The sequence below is a fragment of the Salarias fasciatus genome, chromosome 12 (genome assembly GCF_902148845.1).
Source record: "Salarias fasciatus chromosome 12, fSalaFa1.1, whole genome shotgun sequence".
Lineage (NCBI taxonomy): Eukaryota > Metazoa > Chordata > Actinopteri > Blenniiformes > Blenniidae > Salarias > Salarias fasciatus.
The window spans coordinates 1,648,635-1,669,043 of record NC_043756.1 but is presented as its reverse complement, the minus strand read 5'-3'; the positions used below and the strand labels follow the sequence as shown (position 1 = coordinate 1,669,043).

The window sequence follows — 20,409 nt, the reverse complement described above, 5'->3', positions numbered from 1 at the left end:
ATTGTTTTTTTTTTTTTTTTTTTTTTTACGAGTTACTTGATTTACCGACACAAACTGAAATTATGTGCGAACACTGACTTGCAGTTGCAAAATATTTACGAGCCAATATTGAGTCCAGGTATTTCTGGGCCCAGTCGGCTCCCTCAGTGTCTTGTTGTGTCAGGAATGTGTGTCCCTGTATGCAGACGATCGTGTGTCTTCAACTCTTCATCCAGCTGCAGGCTGCAACGACTTCTCCACCTAACACTGAGAGAACGGGTTAGCGGTTCATGAAACACTTACAGAATTCCAATCATAAAGTCTGCCAAACATGACAGTTCTGTGTGTGTGTGTGTGTGTGTGTGTGTGTGTGTGTGTTGATCATCAGCTCTAATTTCTCACAAATGCTGTGAAATCCAGAGAAACGTTTTCTTTCAGGCTTTGTTGGACAGTTGGGTTTTGTTCATTTGCCCTATATGGACTTCTTGTTTCCATTAGCATGAAAAGGCATCTTTCTCAGCGAGGGCTAATAAAAAAAAGCGGCCATGGAGCCGTGTGTGTGAGCATAAAGGAGCGCCTGTGTGAGCAGACAGCCCCTGGTTCTGACCAACACTTCACTACATGAGGTAATAGCCTGGAATAACAGAGGGCGCAGTATGTTAGCTCGGGGATCCTGAGCGCTCACACACTCCCACCGGAGCCACCGGTCGGTATTTTTCAGCGTGCACGTCCACGTGACGTCAGTCTGCTCTAAACTTGACACTTGATTTCAGGAATGCAAGAAAAACTACAGTTTTGATGTGAACCAAAGTTTATTTTCTAGGAACCAAACAGGAAAGCAGCCAAGCCTGGACCGGAACGAGCTGAAAGCTGAGCAACACGAGGAGACGCAGCGCCGTCCGAGACAAGAAGAACACGTCAAAGTGTCAACGCCAAGGCAGGGTGAACAAGAAGCGGTTAAAGATGTGTACTGATGAGAAATCCCATCTGCAGCTGCTGAGACGGCCTTCAGCGCCCGGCTCTCAGTCCTCCTCCTCTTCCTCCTCCTCTTCCTCCTCCTCCTCCTCCTCCTCGTCGGGCTGGTAGCGGTTCTTCCACAGCGAGGCCGAGGAGCCCTTCTGCCTCTTCAGGGTGGTGATCCGGTTGCGGACGTAGTCCTTGACGCCCCTCCAGGTGCGTCCCCGCAGCGCCCGGGGCTCGGCCTGCAGGCACTGCATGCAGTGGTCTTTCTGCGGCACCCGGTGCTCCTTGATGAAGCGCAGCAGGTGCCTCTCCACGGCGCCGACCTCCTCCTGCTGCCACTTCTGCTTGGGCTTGTGCTGGGACGCTGTGGAGGACATGAAGGATCAGAGCCAGCCACCGCAGGGCGGTTTGAACCGAGCTAAGGCCGTGGCAGAAGCATCCAGAACACTGAGCCCGAGACCCTGGATTCTCTTGAGTAAATGCTGTCTCGGTGGTTTGGACTCAATCCAGAGTGGACTAAAAGCATGAAGCTGCATAAAAACGGCCTTTTCAATCCCGTTACTAAGAAAGCCAGGTTTGTTTTAGGTCTATCATGATTAATCACTCATGACTCTTTTTGAATAGTGCTGACTTTTTGGAAAAACGGCTGTGTGAAGAGACTCTGCAGTGCACGAGGAGCTGCAGGACGGTTCTGGTTCTCGGTACCGACGACCTTCCTGACGGACGCTGCCTTTGAGCGAAGACTTTTCGGTTCCGCTGGATCTCCTGCTGTCCCCCTGCTCTGCAGTTACCCCGATCGGCCTGTCCCTGCTCTGGTTTCATGTTGTCTTCCTTCCTGAAAGCACTCTGCTCGCCCCTGTAAACCCGTCTGATCTGCACTGAAACCGGATCCCGGTCTGCTGAAGCGAATCGGGCTTTTCAGGTCACCTTCTCTCCGAGACCGGGAAGACGTGGTGCGTCGAGTCGCGCTGGAGCTGCCGGCTGCTCCTCCAGACCGCTGACCTCTGGACGCCGCGCCGCTGCCGGTCCGGCCGGCAGTTCTGCGTTCCTTCCCGGCCTGCAGCCTCGCTGTATCGAAAACAAACAAAAATAATAAGATCACTCATTACTAGCACGGTCTTCTGCTTTCAGGAACAGGGTGACCCTCCTACGGTCTTCGGCAGTGCTTCCCCTGAATGTTAGCTTCAAACAGAAATGATCACCTGGAGACTCGGTCTTCAGGTCCTCCAGGGTGGCGTTGTTGTCCTGTCGCAGGATCTGCACGTCGTTGTTGGGGCCGAATATCTGGTGGGCCTCCGGTTCGTCCAGGTTCATCAGCTGGAGCATGGCCGCGAAGTGCTTCCTGATGGTGGCCGAGCACAACGCCTCGGGGTTCTCAGCGCCACACTCTCTGACCGAGGCCAGGACGCACTCGGACCCCTTGTAGGGCGTCAGCGCCAGCGGCCGCGCGAACAGGAAGGGGTTGTCTTCAGGGACGCCGCACGAACTGCGACTGCTGACCAGAAGCTCCACAGCCGACACGAAGGAGGGCTTGAGCAGAACCGGAACCATCCTCCCAGAGCTCGACCGGATGTCGATTCTCGCGAAGAACCCGCACAGGGTTCTCTCCAGATGCGAGATGGAATCGTCCAGGTCGTCCAGCGCGCCGGACATCTTCCGGGACGTAAAGTCTTGCAGTGTGAGGTGCGACACTTCTTTGGGTTTTCTCCGATTGAACAGGATTATCCGAGCCAGAGTCACCTTACACAGACCGGTGTAGTTCTCCACGGAGCAGCGGTCTCTGAGGTTCCTCTCGGCCGGCGGGTGGACGTTCTCCAGGTGGAAGTGCAGGCGCTTGACGTCCCGAGCGAGCGGCACCTGCGCGTCCGACTGCGACTTGATGTCTCTGAGGGACGTCAGCGCGCTGGAGGAGATCAGCTTGGTCCACTTCTTCTGGTACTCGGACAGGAAGGTCTTGGCGGCCTGGGCCAGCCGGGCGTCGCCGCGCTGCCGGGCGTTGGCCTCCACGATGCCGCAGGTCTTCTGCAGGAGGTAGCCCAGCTTCAGGGCCAGCGACGGAACGCCGTAGCTCTTCCGGTCCGGGTCGTAGCCCGCCAGGCTGTTGACGGCGGACACCACGTGGGCGAAGTTGGAGGGGTGGAAGAAGTCCTCCAGGGTCTTCATGGGGGTGGTCTTCTGGGCCTCCATGAGCAGCCGGGCCACCTGGCGCAGGTTCTGCCGGACGTAGCCGTGCCTGTTGGCGTTGGAGCCGTACTGGTCGAACATCTGCTGCGCGAACTGCAGGAGGACCCGGTCCTCCATGATGGTCTGCGTCACCTGGTCGTACACCATCTGGCCCAGGATCTCCCGGACGCTGTCGCTGGCGTCCAGGTCGGCCACGGTCTGCAGGGCGCACCGCGACGCGATGCGCTTCCTGCCGCAGCGTCGCTCGCCGGCGCTCCTCTCCCGCTGAGGGCAGTTCTTCATGTGGCGGAACAGGAACTTCTTGAGGAAGAGGCCGTGGCAGTGCGGGCAGTGCAGGAAGGCCGTGCCCTGGACCACCCTCCGGGGTCGTTTCCTCACCACCAGCTCCCCCTTCCCCGTCTTCAGCACCTCTTTGTTGTGCAGGAAGTTGCCCTGGTTGATGAGCTTGTACCAGACCTTCGTCCTCTCCGGGGAGTTCTTGGGGTGCTGGAAGGCGGCGGCCACCTCCACCTTGTCGCTGTGCGCTCGCTCCAGGTGACGCGACATCTTGATCATCGGCTTTCTGCAAAACAGGCAGAAGTTCTTCTTCTGGGAGCGTTTTGTGGCAGAAGTCTGCAACGGCTGGACCACGGTTTCTGAGGCCTTCAGCCGGCCGCCGGAGCCCGGAGTCTTCTGCAGCACAGGACCGCCCGGCTGGGTCTGAGGGGGGCTGCTGGGACTCGGGCTCGTCTCTGGAGCAGGTTTGGTGTCCATGGGGCTGGAGGGTCTGCCGTCACTCTGCCCACTGGAGGAACAGTCGCTGTCCGACTTGAAACCGGGCAAGTCATCGTCACTGTCAGGAAGGAACTCTGGGTAATTGTCCTCTTCTGATTTAATGGCGGAATCCTCTTTTCCCTGAAGCCAGAAAGTAAAAAGGTGAATTCAGTTTAACGGGTCAGCTGCTCCTGGAGAAAACCGTGTTGAACCAAACTGCCATTGAAGCTGGGACACACTGCGAAGACTGCATTATGGACGCTTCTACTGAGCTTCAGCTCCACGATCTTCTGTCCTCACGCAGCCTTCCTCACCCCCCTCTCTCTGGTGTCGCTGTGCTTCTGTCCTCAGATACAGATCTACCTGAGGCTTGATGCAGCAGCTTCCTGTTGCCACAGTGACATCTAGTGGCCACGCATGGTATCTACATGTATATGTGTCGCATCTCAATGGAAGCCACATTTTCAAAGCCAAACTACAGACACCCACCCCGGGCCCTGCTGGCGCCTGCTGGTCCTCCCGGGCCTCATCCACGGCAGGCGGCGGACACTCTGCCAGAAGACGAGGCTGAAAAAGGAAGGCAGGGTCTTGAGAGGAGCGTCACACACCGCACAGAACACACACCGAGCTGCCGGGCAAACCTGAGGCGGTGTGTGTGGAGGCTTCTCGTCTCCGCCGTCTTCTGGAGGCAACGCTTCCAGCTGCATGGAGAACAGAGTCCAGCGGGTGAGGCCTTACGGCAGCAGCAGCCGACCGGCTGACACACTTACAACTTTCTCTATCTCCGCCAGTCTCTGCAGAAGCTGTTCGCGCTGGAGGATGAGGGAGGAGCGCCGTCCTCCATCCAGCTCCTGGAGGCAAACAGAAGGAATCAGGACCGAGCCGCGGGGGTCCGGAGCCGGGCGGGGCCAGCAGGACTCACCGCCGGGTCAGGCTGTTCCTCCCCCCGGGGGTCAAAGGTCCCGTCAGGGAGCGACTCGTTTCCAGCTGCTGCAGACAGGGTTGAACAGGATTTCCAGCACCACACTGCTGCCGTCACTTCCTGCGGGGTGTGTCTGTGTGTGTGTGTGTGTGTGTGTGTGTGTGTGTGTGTGTGTGTGTGTGTGTGTGTGTGTGTGTGTGGAGGAGTGTTGGGCGGAGCTTACCCCTGCAGGACGCTGGAGGGCTCCACCCAGGAGGTTCCTGAGGGGCCAGAGGAGAGCCGTTAGAGCAGCAGCAGCTTCTCTGCTTCCAGCAGCCGGTCAGGAACTTACACTCTGTCTGCAGGACGGCCGGCCCCCAGGCCCGCCCGCTGCACTCTGATTGGCTGTTGGGGCTTGAAATGATGCGTGCTGGAAACCCTGGCTTGGCCGGGGCGCCGAGGAAGAGTGGGCGCTCTGCCGGCCGAAGGAACCCATCTGGGCCGCCCCGAAGAGAGCGGTGCTGTGGAACGGGGAGGCGGCTGGCGGGGCGTGGCCGCCATGGAGGGCGTGGTGCGGCGGCGGGGCGTGGCCGCCGTGGAGGGCGTGGTGCGGCGGGGCGCCGAGGCCGTTCGCGTAGCTCTGAGAGGACGGGTGGCCGTAGGAGGAGCTCTGGCCGGGCGGAGCCGCCGACCAGCCGTTCGGCCCCGCCCACCGGCAGGGCGCGTGGCTCTGATTGGCTGCGGGGTCGTCCATCTCTCAGGACCGTCGACACCAGCTTCACGTCTGTCAGTTCCCGTTCACTAGCAGAGAAAACAGACGACGGTGATGGACGGCTGATTCCTGAGGTTAAAACCTCCTCAGGTGCTTCTGGGGGGCGGAGCCATCTGCCAATGCATTGATTATACAACCCAGCGATCATGTTAGAACCAAGATCCACAGGATGAAGGCTGGTCCAGCAGAGCTGAAAGGCCCCAAACACCCCCGCCCCCTTTAAACACCAGCCAGGCCTCTCTGTGTGCAGTTTGCATGTTCTGCAGGAGCTCCGGTTTCCACCCACAGTTTAACAACATGCAGAGAGTTACATGCAGAAAGTACTGAGTATAGGGCAGGGGTGTCCAAAGTGGGTGCTGGAGGGCCGCAGCCCTGCATGTTTTCCATGTCTCCCTGCTCCAACACACCTGAATCTCATGATGATTCATTGGCCAAGTCAGGCAGAAGCCAGATAACGAGCCTCATTGCAATCAGCTGTGTTGAAGCAGGGAGACATGGAAAACATGCAGGGCTGCGACCCCCCGGGACCCACTTTGAACACCCCTGGTATAGGGTGTCCCTCAGTATGAATGTGTGTGTGTTTGTCCAGTGAAGGCCTGGACATCAGTCCAGATGGACCTGTCCTCGCCCCACAGTCACCTGGAGCTGGCCTCCAACAAGGGAGCTGCTCCAGCCTCTGGGACCTCAGCATCCTCACCGTCCGGAGGATGAATGAGGGCTCTGGGCTCTCAGCAGGCAAAACAGACATCATCCTTTCACAAAATGAATAAAGCAGCAACTTTTTAACCCATTTTGCACGTGGAGTGCACATTTAACGCACGTGCTGCACCAGCTAGCGCGCCCAGTCTTCAGACTGGATCTGCGGTGAAAGTTTAACCTGGCATCGCTGCACCAGCGGGTAGACTGTTAGCATTTCGCATTGAGCGCGGCTCGACCTTCTCCGGGCTGACTGCTGCCGCCACACATCGTCTTGCTCGTGCAATGCAGCCTTGCGCATAAGTTCTGTGTAAATCTGAGACGAGGGAGAACATTACCTGCTCCGGTGACCTGAAGAGGTAGCTTTACTTCTGCCTCAGGCTAACACAGCGAGGCTAGCTTCTTCTTCTGCGGCTCTCACTGCTTCCGCTCCAGCGGAACACAGCGCGCGGCCGCTGCTGCCCCCTGCTGGTCACTCTGCCCAGTTAACAAACCCATCATCAGGTACGTATTTTTCATTGCGGGACGTTTAAGCTGACGATGACGGAGAGGAAAAATATTGATTTGTCTATATTTCGTATTTATGTGCATATTAATCAAATTGACAAACGTTTAGCAGTTTTCACTGTTTTATTTAAACTTATTGCATTACAATAAAGTCAGAATGTATTTAACTTAAATGCATTCCGTCTTTATTGTAATACAATAAGTTTAAATATTTTAAGTTACTGATTTAAAACAAATCATTCAAATTAAGCTGCCTAAAGAAAAAACATGTTAATTTAGATGAAAACTTAAAAATAAAATTTAAAAAAATAATTTCGTCTTTTCACTGAAGCAGAGTAAAAATATTTTAATACACGAAGAATGTGAATGAAAAAAATGTGCTGAAATATAAAATTTAAAAAAAAATGTGCATTTGGTCCAGAAAAAAATAGCCAAAGTGTTTAAATCTCACATATACATGTAGAGACAGAAATGTAAAGAAATGTTTTCTGCATGAACATACTGCATGATTTCTTGTGAAGTGAAAGCAGTTTAATTCTGTACAGGTTTGTGAATCAGTGGATCATGAACACATGCAGCTTCATAGTTCAGTCAGTCCTGTCCATGTTCATATCAGGATGATGATCCGTGATATTGTGATTTAAATTCTTCAAATTAGTTCTTTAAAGAACTGGGCTGTGATCAGCTGTTTGTGTTTTTGTTTTCACTTTAGTTCCATTTTAAATGGGATGCTGCTTGTTCATATGGAAACGTGGTTTTTAAGATTAACTAATAACTGACTGATCCAGGCTCAACCAACCCAGAGCCAGAGATTTATATGAACTGGAGCGTCTCGTCTCCTGAAGGCTGCTGCTCTGCTCAGGGCTGCTTTAGCTTTCTGCTGCAAAGCAATGGCTTGAAGACCCCCATTCACTGTTTTTCATTCTCGTATGTACATTTATTTGTTCGCTTTTCCATTGGTTTTGATTTAAGACTGACCTGAATAAAGATGTTCTTTTAAAAAAGAAAACTCCAGAGTCAAGTTATTATTGCCTGAATAGTTGCTTCGGAGGCAGATTAATAAACCAGGGATCTAGAACTCTTGTCCTTCCCTCTGCAGTCTGAAACACCTGATGCCTCCACTGACCCCTGCTGATGCTGCTGTTCTCCCTGTGGCCACCGGGGGGCGCAGGAAACCATGGGAGTCGAGTCTGTGGGCCGTTTCACAGCAGCCCTGTAAAGTCCGGGTTTTAGACCCAACCAGGACTCTCTGGGAAAATCCTCATCATTAAAGCCTGTGTGAAGAGTCTCCTGAACCCAGACCCGGATCTTTCAGGTGAACCCTGGACCTGCTGGACCGGCCGGTCTCGATCGGGACCATGGGAGGATCACCCGGCTGAGAGGGGTCACGGAGGTCACAGTGATGGAATAACAGAATAAACAAAACCAGCAGCCAGTCAACAGTTTCTGGTTTTTATTACAGGAAACTCCAGGTTTATGGTCATAAAATAGAAGAGCTAAAGTGACATGGAATTCAGTGGAGGGACTTACATTCTTTTTTCTTTTTGAATGAACTTTTTATTTTCTTTTTTCAGATTGACATAGAAAAGTGTCTGAGACAGGGTCAGCGTTGGAAAAAAACAGATGCAGGGTCGATTTGATGCCAAAATCTGCCACATCCACTTTAATGAAAATCCTCAGAATGGTAACTCAAAGACATTTTTATTTTCTGGCCAAAAACGGTGAATACGATGAATCTGTAAGAATCTGAAAAGGTCAGTTTTGTGATTGGTGTTTTCTCCTGATAGAAAATCTTTCAAAGCCCCATGCTTCCTGGAGGAGAGATGTTCCTTCTTTTTTCAGTTTTGTCATGATTTTGCTCCGTTTGATTGGATTTCTGTAGTATCGCAATGAATCATTAAACTGTTTTGGTAGATTTACATATTTACAGTTGCTACTGTTTACATCCATTGATGACATTATGTTCTGCAGTGTTTGTTATTTGGAGTTCACAGCAGCGCCTGAAAAGCAGTACCTCCGTCAATCCAGCAGAGGGCGCATTGTGATTGCTAGAGGCTTAGTAGTGCAGAGAAGAAGAGTGGGAGAATGGAATCTCAGAGTTATGAGGCATGTTGTCTTTGGACTGTGTCATTAAAAGACAAGCAACGCAATTTCACGTGTGGACAGTGAATCTTTTTAGAGGATATAACAATTTCCCAAGCGTTCACTAGCCTGGGAATTCCCATCCTGCCTGCGCCCTCATCTCGATTTTCAGGGCCGTCTGGCGACCAAGAGGAGAATTTGTCCCTAAGTCTGGGACCCAATCACAGGACGGGGAGGGACAGTTAGACGACGACGCGCACAATGCAGCTCTGCAGTTACTTCAGCGGCTGGAACCGACACGATTGGCTCTGGGTTGCAGCAGCCCCAGACTCACAGACATGCGCAGCGCCCAATCAACAGCTGCGGAACATTTCAAACTGCTGCTCCCTACCAGAACGTGAACAAGTGGTTCCCAGCCTGAATCTCACGTGTGATTCAGGCGGCGTTAGCCAGCCTAGCCGTTCACATTAAAGGTGCTGTAGGCAGGATTCCGCATCTCCGTCAGATGTGGTCAATCAAGATTGTGATTTAACCATCTAAGATGGCGTTTTGAAACCCAGCACAGCCAATCCTGTCCTGTTTTCTCTGACATCACGCCCTTACGCAAGTTAAGCCCCTCCCACAAGAACGTGCAATGAACGCCCCTCGACTAATCACGGTTAGAGCCTCAGGGGCTCTTCTGATTGGTCAAAGATACCTGGAGCTGTCGAGATTCCTTTTCAGCTCAGAACAGAGACAGATGGAAACGCTGCACCCTCGCGGTAGTGCAGTTATGCTACACTCCTAAAGGATTATCAATGGATACTCTAACATTTAATCCAAAGAAAACACAGAAAAATTAGCATTGACTAGCAAAATCCTGCCTACAGCACCTTTAATGCTGTTTTTTTATTGGCCTACCACCTTTCACAGCATCACCCTGCTGCTGAGACGGGGTTTGATCAGCGTCTGAACTATTTAATCCAGCAGAGGAATGGTCCCTGCTTAATACAAGCTAGCTGAATTTTCATGTAAACTCAAGGCCCACACACAGGACTCATATCTGAAAAACACTCTTCAGAGTTCATGATTTGCTGAACTTGCTGAGTCCATCGGCGTTTTCTGAACCAGCACCAGTCTATGGAGCTGTTTACTCCACACCTCAAGTGAAAACACACCTCTTCTGTGTTTTGGTTTCAGAAAGGTTTTCTGTCATTCACACTGAAACTAACCTGGCAAAAGCCAATGAACTGCTTCACACGTCCATCTGGGATTTCACTCGGTGAATCCATTCGGGGAAGGAGGGACTTGCTGCAGAACTCTTTGCGTTCATTGGACAGAAGGACACAGTGCGCCACCTAACCATGTTTAGTTTCAGCCAATCACTGCTAAGAAAAAAACCTCTTGATGATCGTTTTTCAAAGACGCAATAGAGGATTCATCCAAAACAGATTTAATCGCTGTCGGGACATCCATTGTTTTCGCTAGCCATGGTAATATTATTAGTAGTCCTTCGCTTCCTGCTTCCGTCAAAGCTTCATGTCCCGCCCTAAACGTGATTGGTCCGACCGAAAAAAGCCCGATCCCGAGCACATAGGCTCGAGCGGTGCAGGATGGATTCTCGTGGTGTGTGAGAACAAATACAGCGAGAATTCAGCTTGACGGCAAGGTTACACCGAAACACCCAAAACCACGTAGTTTCATGTTGGGCCACTAGAGGGAGCAGGGCCACCCGGAACCAAGTCCAAGTACGTCTCAGAGTCCAGCTGGGTCAGAACCAGGTCTCAGAGTCCAGCCGGGTCAGAACCAGGTCTCAGAGTCCAGCCGGGTCAGAACCAGGTCTCAGAGTCCAGGAGGTCCTGGCTGGGTCTCTACTCATGTTGTCATGGCGGCTGGGCTCACGCAGCGTTCCGTCATGTTGCTGTGCAGCATTCTCCCTCAGGAACTGTTCAGTGTGTGTGTGTGTGTGTGTGTGTGTGTGTGTGTGTGTGTGTGTGTGTGTGTGTATGTGTGTGTGTGTGTGTGTGTGTGTGTGTGTGTGTGTGAGCTGCTCCCAGACCAGGAGGAACCAGTGAAGACCTGGTACCAGTGCAGACCTCCAGGGTGGCGGCTCATCATGATCATGACTGATGGGAGACCCTCTGCGAGATAACGAGGACTGAGAGGAAAAAGCATGAAGGTGACCTTATGTGGCTTCTGCTTTAAGGAAAAGACACTTTAGTCCGTAAATAACCTTGCTGTGACCCGTCTCTGGTAGACCTTACACACACGCTTCTTGGCTCTTAATGGGTGTGCCAATTAATCTGGTCCCCCGAGCAACAACATGGATACATGGAACAAAAAAAAAAGTTCCTCTCTTATTGTTCAAGACCTTTTCAACAAATAAATGAACTTTATCTACATGAACTTGCCGTGTTGATTGTTTATTGTGTATTTAAGCCCTTTTTTAACTGCAGGATTAAATGAGGACCCAGGCGTCTCTGGTGGCCGCTGCAGCTTCCTCTGCTGTGAGGAATCATTCACAACATTTTTCAGCAAAATCCAACGAAATTGGTCTTTTTTAAGCACAACAGAAGAAGTAATAAAGTATTCTCTGGGATGACGTTACGATATCCGTCCATCCTTCCGTCTCCAGCTGAAGCGCTGCAGCCAATCAGAGCTCACGCTGGAGGAAGCCGGAGCACTGCCACTCACCTCCATTTTTGTTTGCGATACAGAAAGAAGAACATGCAAACTCCACACGTAACAGTGGGGCCAGGATTCCTCTGCCAGTGAAGCCAGCAGGTTGCATCAGTCCGCTCCGCCTCCGCCCCTGTCCTCGCTCCTTCCCGTCCCCCCGTCATCCTGTCCTGCCGTCCCAGAGTCCCAGAGGCCCGGAGGAGCGTCATCCTGGAGCATCTCCACGCTCGGAGCTGCAGACGCCGAACGCCCGGCGCTCTGGAGACCTCCTGCCGAGGGATTGGACCGCCAGCATGGACTCATCAGGAGGAAGGCATATCCTGAACCCGCCGGCGTTAATGACAGCCAGTCCGGCATTTCAGCTCAGGAACAACAACATTTCAGCAAGTGCAGCAAAACCACAAAAATAGATCCTCCTGACGGAGCTTTTTGCTTTGAACTGACAAGATTTACCTGCTCCGTTTGAACAAAACGTCTTTGGTGTAAAAACATGATCATCTATATTGTTCCTGAAAAATTCTCATTGTTTAACTCCAGAATCTACGAAGAAAAAAGACAAACAAGCAAAAAGAGGAGATGCTGGAAAAGAATAACAACATTTTTAACAGGAAGAACCAGAATCAGAGACTTTCTGTAGACAAATCTCCTCCTCTGGGTCTGGTTCTGCTGAGTCTCCTCTGGGTCTGGTTCTGCTGAGTCTCCTCTGGATCTGGTTCTGCTGAGGCTCCTCTGGGTCTGGTTCTGCAGGAATTCTCCTCTGGGTCTGGTTCTGCTGAGTCTCCTCTGGGTCTGGTTCTGCTGAGGCTCCTCTGGGTCTGGTTCTGCTGAGTCTCCTCTGGGTCTGGTTCTGCTGAGGCTCCTCTGGGTCTGGTTCTGCAGGAATTCTCCTCTGGGTCTGGTTCTGCTGAGGCTCCTCTGGGTCTGGTTCTGCAGGTTCCTTCCTTTCCTCTGTCTCCTCTCCGTGCTCGTGTTGAACAGTCGGGTTTTCTCTGCTAAAGTTCTTTGAAATGACTCTGTTGTTTTTGGCACTGTAAAAATAAAGTTGAACTGAAACAACTTAAACGACTCATCATTATTGCAACACTGAGGAAATGCATTTAAATCTGCAGTGTTGGCATATCTGATACTTTGTCAATCATTTTGAAATGAAATACAAATAAATGCAGGAGTTTTTCAACCAGCACGTTACAAAGCATCATGGGAGCTCAAGGCCTGGACACCAGAACTGAACACATTAAACCCAGTTGTTTGATAACAGAAATTAAAGTGAAAAACACAGTGCATTAAAATAAGCAGCTTCCACATTCACACCAGCGTCCAACAGAAAAAGAGGCGAGTTTTAGGATGTGATTGAAAAAGAGACGAAGACGACCAGGGTCTCATAAAATTAGCAAAAAAATCCCAATCAGAACCCCGTCTGAGCTGATCCGGGAGCAGCTCCCCCGGCGGAGGGCGGGACTGTCAGGGTGGAGCAAGGAATCATACCCGACTGCCCAGCGAGCAGGGAGTCGGTGGAGTAAGGTCACCTGCAGCTTCTGTTCAGGTACCAACATTTACCACACCATCGTCTGCATACGTGGACATGCACACACTCACACACACACACACACACACACACACACACACACACACACACACACACACACACACACACACACACACACACACACACACTCACACACACACACACACACTGCTTCCACCCACTGGGGGGATTGTTTCACAGAGGACAGCTGAAGACACTGGAACGTTTCCATCGTGCTGTTCTTGATACACACATCCTGCACTACAAAGAACTCCTCACTGTCAGTGTTTGTCCGTGTTACAGAGACTGTTGCATTGTGGGTTTTTTGGTGTTGTGTTGTGCTGTTTTGCACCAAAATCCACAACACAACAGCAACAAGGTGACAGAGCGTCATTGTGTGTCTTTGTAAATTTCCAGTGTTGAAACTGTTTTAATGTTTCATCAAACTCTTGTAATGAAACTGGTCCGTCAGAAAACATTGCCCCCTGGAAACAAGCCTGTTCTGCTGTGGGTTAACTTGCGTTGTGGCGTTGTGTTGCGTTGACCCTTCATTGCTAACTAAGGGCTTTCTCTACATTGTTTTCTAGGGGTCGAAGCAAAACAAGTGAACGTTGATCTGACTGTTTCCTGAGATGAAGCATAGAATGTGTCCATGCTGCCTGTTCTGAGGGCGCTGTGTCCAGCGTGCCCTGACCTCCGGCGCTCCAGGAGCCCACGGCGGCGGGATGAGGGCCTGCTTCCTGTGACCTGATGTTCACAGGTCACATGGTTCCTTCAGCCGTCATGGATGGAGGAGGTGGGGATTGTTCTGTTCTCGATGAACTGCCTTCCATCAGTCAGAACAGGTTTCAACCAAATACTGGAGAAACAGAAACGCCATGGAGACGATGCAGGCTGAGAAGAGGAGGAGAGGAGCGGCGAGGAGAGGAGCGTGGTGGAGGGGAGCGGCGTGGAGCCGGTGAGGAGAGGAGCGGCGAGGAGAGGAGCGGCGAGGAGAGGAGCGGCGTGGAGGGGAGCAGCGAGGAGCCGGCGAGGACAGGAGCGGCGAGGACAGGAGCGGCGAGGAGCCGGTGAGGACAGGAGCGGCGAGGACAGGAGCGGCGTGGAGAGGAGCGGCGAGGAGCCGGTGAGGAGCCGGCGAGGAGAGGAGCGGCGAGGAGAGGAGCAGCGTGGAGGGGAGCGGCGTGGAGGGGAGCAGCGAGGAGCCGGCGAGGAGCCGGCGAGGAGAGGAGCGGCGAGGAGCCGGTGAGGCGTCACGAAGCCCTGTGAGAAAACCCGTCTGACAGCCATATAATGAGTCTGTGTGAAGATCCACCAGCAGCTCATTGTGTCTTTATCTCTTCTTTCTAAACCGGGGGGGGGGGGGGGGGGGGCGGGGGGGGGGGGGGGCAGAAATACGGGGCTGCAGGTTCGGAGCAAATTACCCACGCTTATTTATGCCGAGATGTCGCCTCGTAGAGCGAGGAACCCCCGGGGTCTCTCACAGCGCCGAATCACCGGGCCTCATTGGGGGGGGGGGGGGGTACGAAAAGACCACAGCGTCTTCCAAGAAGAGCTGCACAGAAAAGAGAGGTGGGGGGGGGCGGGGGGCCGGGGGGCAGTCTGACGGGGGCAGCCGGGAACCAGACGATGAGGGGAACGCTCGAGGAAGATGGCAACAACACAACCATGGTTGGGGGGGGGGGGGGGGGGGGGGGGGGGGGGGGGAGCAGGCAGAGAGAGAGTTCACTGAGCCTCACAGTGAGGCAGGGAGGAGGCGGAGTGGGGGTGGAGGCTGGATGAGCGTCTCCCAGGGGTGTTGGAGGGAGGAAAATGGCTCACACACACACACACACACACACACACACACACACACACACACACACACACACACACACACACCCTGCAGAGCCGCTCAGCGGGGGGTTCGCCTTTTTGTTTGGGAGAGTGCAAGACAGCCTGAACACCATCCTCCACAGATAGCGGAGGCTGAGGCGCCGCTCATCCTCAGCTGCTGGAGAGGGCTTTGTTCAGCAGAGAGAGGGAATTCACTCATCTCTCTCACACACACACACTCACACACTCACACACTGTAAAACACGCTTCCCCCTCTCTGTCTTCGCCCTCACATCTCATGTCAGACCTCGGCGCTCTGGCGGCAGCCTGCAGCAGACGCTGATCCCGCTACACAGCGCTAACACACTGCTGCTCCAGAGCGTCCGGGCCGTCCCTCTACACCACAGCAACGCCAAAGGTCACCCACAACGAGAACCTCTCCATGCCTCGCCCATAGTGGACGCCCGGAAGAACTCCCACTTCCTGTTTGCAGGTAGATGGAGGAGACGGAGCTTAGCATCTCAGCAGGAGACAGAAGAGTCGTCAGCATAATACGTGTGTGAGACGGGTGTGAGATGGGTGAGACAGGTGTGAGACGGGTGTGAGATGTGTGAGACGGGTGTGAGATGGGTGAGACAGGTGTGAGATGGGTGAGACAGGTGTGAGACGGGTGTGAGACAGGTGTGAGACGGGTGTGAGACGGGTGTGAGACGGGTGAGACGTGTGTGAGACGTGTGTGAGACGTGTGTGAGACGGGTGTGAGACGTGTGTGAGACGTGTGTGAGGTGTGTGAGACGTGTGTGAGACGGGTGTGAGACGTGTGTGAGACGTGTGTGAGACGGGTGTGAGACGTGTGTGAGGTGTGTGAGACGGGTGTGAGACGTGTGTGAGGTGTGTGAGACGTGTGTGAGACGGGTGTGAGACGGGTGTGAGACGGGTGTGAGACGTGTGTGAGGTGTGTGAGACGTGTGTGAGACGTGTGTGAGACGTGTGTGAGACGGGTGTGAGACGTGTGTGAGACGTGTGTGAGACGGGTGTGAGACGGGTGTGAGACGTGTGTGAGACGTGTGTGAGACGTGTGTGAGACGGGTGTGAGACGTGTGTGAGACGTGTGTGAGACGGGTGTGAGACGTGTGTGAGGTGTGTGAGACGTGTGTGAGACGGGTGTGAGACGGGTGTGAGACGTGTGTGAGACGTGTGTGAGACGTGTGTGAGACGGGTGTGAGACGTGTGTGAGGTGTGTGAGACGTGTGTGAGGTGTGTGAGACGTGTGTGAGACGGGTGTGAGACGTGTGTGAGACGGGTGTGAGACGTGTGTGAGGTGTGTGAGACGTGTGTGAGACGGGTGTGAGACGGGTGTGAGACGTGTGTGAGACGGGTGTGAGACGGGTGTGAGACAGGTGTGAGACGGGTATGAGACAGGTGTGAGACAGGTGTGAGACGGGTGTGAGGTGTGTGTGTGACAGGTGTTTCACACACAGAAACACATTGTCAGTCATTCTAAGGTCAGAACGTCTATAAAAAATAAACCAATCCTTCCTTTCCTCTCAAAGTCCCTCCACAGGTTCTTGACTAATCCTCTGAAGACAGCCTCTCCTCGTCTTTGGTTCTGGACCCGCTGCAGCTCCACCCGTTCAGGCCGCGGCCCCCGCCTGCAGCCCTCTGCTCTCCTGCCAGGCTTCCAGCGCTGAGGGGACGGAGGTAACGAGTCCCGGAGGACTCAGGTGTGCTGCAGCACCTCGTCCTCGCAGTGTCCCTCCTGGAGAAACTGTTTCCACTGCAGGACGTACACAGCCCAGACGAAGCAGCGAGAAAGCCGCTGCACAAGGAATTATCGGGATCAAACCCGACACCCTGTGGTGGAGCCTGCCCACTCCACCAAATGAGCCACAGTCGCACATCATTAACAAATGTGTTTCTGGAGAAAACCCCTCGGAGCTCGTTTCCTGGGCCGGAGACGCCTCGTGGCTGGGTTAGAGAGACGGTCTCCCCTGATGGACCGAGGCTCGGATCTCATCTCTGACTGAGAGGAGGGAGCACTGTGGGGGGGGAGCGTCCCGTCCTAGCAGTACTGCTGTGGGGCAGGGTTGAATTTCTGGGTTCAGGACACATCTTCAGCCGTGATGGTGTTTTGAGGTTGTCCATGTTTGTATGTCAGGCCGTCCTCTGGACATCTGGCACGGCGGCGGTTTCCTCCTCCACATGTGCACGGAAACACAGGAGGGTGAAGCGTGAAGCCAGGCTACAGGAGATGGACGGCCTGCTGTGGAGGCAGGGACACGCCCCTCCCGCCCCAGGCCCCCTGTGGAGCAAGGCATCGTGGGTCTGGAGCTCAATTCTGTAATCGCTGCCATGAGATTAGACAAACGGAGCGGGGGCTCCTCAAGCTGAGCCTGATGCTGGTCTTCATCGGGGTAATTGCCTCCTCCTCCAATCCGGCTCTGTCTGGAGATTAGCCCTGTTCCACTTAACTCTCACCCAGGTTTCATCCAGCTGTCTGCTTTTTGGGATCATTTTTCTGCTGTACCACGGATGAAACATGAATTTAACACATTAAATGTTAGCGTTGATAAAGATAAAGTACTGTTTCACAGCTTTTCTCCACTGAGAGCCTCCTGCTGAATTAACAACGGAAATAATACTCGTTTGCTTCATAGAGAAAAAATCACCACAATGCAGTGTTCCTGTGAGCTGCTTCTGGCCGTGGTCTTCAGTCTGAAGACAGAAGGTTCAGAGCTTCACTTGTTCGCAGCTTTTCTACTGATAGGAAGAAGAATAATCAGTTTTTCAAAATGGTGGATTTTGAGTGAGGAAATTTGAGTTTGATAGATTATTTCTTGAATGGAACAAAGCATCTCTTGGTATTTGAAAGTCTGATTATTTCTCTTTGTAAACAGTGTTTAATGTGTCTGCTGGTAGAAAAACTCCTTTTCTTGTGAATAAGAAGATGAATGTTGTGTCTGCACTGTGGTGTGGCCAGGCTGACTGATGGAGGGCTGTCAGTGGACCAGGACCAGCGTTTTGAGCGGAGCTCTGGCCCAGATATAACGGACTGATGGATTTCCACTCAGCATGACAGGCAGCATCACGCTCATGTGGCCGGGTTTCACGGGTAAAGTCGTCTTCAGAATGCCTGAAATGGTTCCCAGAGCCAGTCATTCACTTTTAACAGTTAAACCAATTAAGGAGCATCTTTTATTGTCTGATCGGCCTTACGGTTAGCATTTCGTTAGCGTGCACGCTTCCACAGGAAGTCAGAGAACACTGTGTGCACGACTGATGAAATCTGACCGCGAGCCAGACTTCACGCTTCGCTTTTCTGCACCATGACTTCCTGTTCCACTTTCAGGTGCCCTGCTCCGGCGCGCCGGGCCGCTCCGGCGCGCCGGGCCGCTTCAGCGAGCGACCAGCTTCTACGAAACACAACATGTGGTGACGGTTTCTCAAAACATCAGCGAGACAGCGAGTGTGTGTGTGTGTGTGTGTGTGTGTGTGTGTGTGTGTGTGTGTGTGTGTGTGTGTGTGTGTGTGTGTGTGTGTGTGTGTGTGTGTGTGTGTGTGTGTGTGGTCTGATCACAGCGGTTGGTGTTTTGATCATGTGATCGCTGGCAGCAGTGCGCCGCCTCACATCGGACCCAGCCAGCAGAACACACATCAAGTCTGTTTGAGATCCGACACAAAGTGGCAGAATAACGGTAATTAGAAGCCCAAACGCGGGGCTCTGCTGTGGTAGACCAGGTGAGGTTAGAATACATACCTTTCGTTTCCTGGTGTCTGGTGAGCGACATGCTGCTCTGCCACAGACCCACAGGCAGAGGGAATCAGGCTCTCGTCTGTGTTGCTTTGTGCTTTTGCACATTTCTGGTTACGAGTTATGATGCAAATAAATCAGAAACTATCCTGTAGGACCACTCACTCACACTGAGCTGATGAACATGTGTGTGTGCAGATGACTTATTGAATGAAGGATGCAGCTAATCGATTTACGTTCATCATAACTCTGAACCAGAAATGTGCAAAAGCACAGAAAACGACTGACCTCTGTCAGTGGACTGATCACTGCAGGCTCCTGTGAGCGAAGTAACAAAAGGTTCATCGTGTCCTTTCAGGGCTTCCGTAGTTACGGGCCTACAGATACAACAGTCTGTCAAATACTAATAGAATCTGCTGTGGAGGTTGTGAAAAGAGATGCACGAGGGAGTAGAGTGTAGAGTGGTTTACAGTTTTTCACATTTGCTAAGACACGCTTCTTGAAACCTCCATCCATTTTCTCAAAACCTTAAACACAAATCCAAAAATCCACACTACATTCACAAAAACCTCAGACATTTCTGTCAAAATCAAACTATCGCCTCAAAACCAGTTTTCCTGTGTTCAAAACCACATTCTGCATTCAGATCTCACACACAGCAGGTAGAAACATCTTCACCTCAGATCGTTCATCAGACTCTACATGAAGTCACTGAGGACACAGCAGCAGTCTCACTCTGAAACCTGCTGGGTTATTTTCCAACCCATTTCCTGGGTAGCCCTAGATTTTGTGCAGATTGAGTCACTTTTACCCGAAATTAGATGAATTGTGTCGACCCAGCAGAGTGAGGTGATGATTTGAACAAAATCACCATTTTGAACACTCCTGCAGCTCCTTCTCCTTCTGGCATCTGGAGACTTCTGGCAACAAACGCAACAGAAAACTGGAGTCCTGTGTTCTCACAGAGGATTATTGCAATGGAAAAGACATGACCTCCCTCTCCTTATACTCATGTGTGGCTGTGGCTCAGTTGGTAGAGTGGTTCTCCAGCAGTTATGAGGTTGTTAGTTGAAATCTTTTCCTGCCCTGAACCCCAGCTGGCTTCCAGTGGAGGGTTTGACAGCCTTGCATGGCAGAGGGCACGTGTTTCTGAATTCTGAGGGTTTACATTTTTACTATAAAGTAACTTTCCCAGACCTGCTGATAAATCCTGACCCAGCATCAGGGTCAACTCTTTAGCCTAAATGTCTGGGTAGAAATGACCCAGCATTGGCTCGGTCCCTTTTGGACCCAGCGCTGGGTCAGCAGTTTCACAAAATGTGGGTTATTTTTACAGTAACAAGCAGTTTTCAGAGTGTGTAGTGCACAGAACATGTTTATTTTACGTATTGGAAATGCATTCAGAAAAAAAACCCATCTAAGTCAAAGTGATATCTAAATTGACCGTCATAACAAAAAATAAATACGAAACAAACAAAACCAAAGCAGACTCCTGCATGGTCCCGGTCCTGGAGGTTCAGTCTCCAGCATCTTGTCTTTGTGCACACTTGGTCTGATCACACCATTAGAAATATGTGTGTTCAGTTTTGAGTTGTTGTGTGTAAAAGATGACGGCTGTGTTGGAGTTGTGTTCACATTTTGCTGCCAGTGAGTACAATTTTGCAAAAATGTTGTGAAATGTGTTTAGTGACTGAGAATGTGTCTGAGGTTTTGCAAAAAAGAGCAGATGGGTTTTGCAAATTGAGCATAGGACCAGAACAGTGTTTAAGTTTTTGCCAAAAGAGTGTTTGATTCGAAAAATGAGTTCAGGCCCCCGAGAGTCT

The 20,409-nt window shown here is 52.1% G+C and overlaps 1 protein-coding gene across 1 annotated transcript; it reads right to left on the bottom strand.

The window, feature by feature from the left end:
- Positions 1–784: 784 nt before the first annotated feature.
- Positions 785–6,675, bottom strand: LOC115398823 (uncharacterized). The gene is made up of 10 exons (XM_030105796.1): positions 6,587–6,675; positions 5,133–5,581; positions 5,025–5,061; positions 4,802–4,869; positions 4,650–4,730; positions 4,521–4,580; positions 4,369–4,446; positions 2,145–4,020; positions 1,870–2,010; positions 785–1,306 (listed from the first exon to the last, which is right to left on the bottom strand). The coding sequence occupies exons 2-10, from the start codon at positions 5,532–5,534 to the stop codon at positions 1,002–1,004; spliced, it is 3,048 nt and encodes a 1,015-aa protein (XP_029961656.1). The 5' UTR covers positions 5,535–5,581; positions 6,587–6,675; the 3' UTR covers positions 785–1,001.
- Between the last annotated feature and the right edge of the window lie 13,734 nt (positions 6,676–20,409).

Coding starts and splice junctions, on each gene's coding strand:
- LOC115398823 (XM_030105796.1), bottom strand. CDS start 5,534: ATGGACGACCCCGCAGCCAATCAGAGCCACGCGCCCTGCCGGTGGGCG. Junction 4,731..4,801: donor AGGAACAGCCTGACCCGGCG/GTGAGTCCTGCT, acceptor GTTTGCCTCCAG/GAGCTGGATGGAGGACGGCG. Junction 2,011..2,144: donor CCTGAAGACCGAGTCTCCAG/GTGATCATTTCT, acceptor TTTTCGATACAG/CGAGGCTGCAGGCCGGGAAG.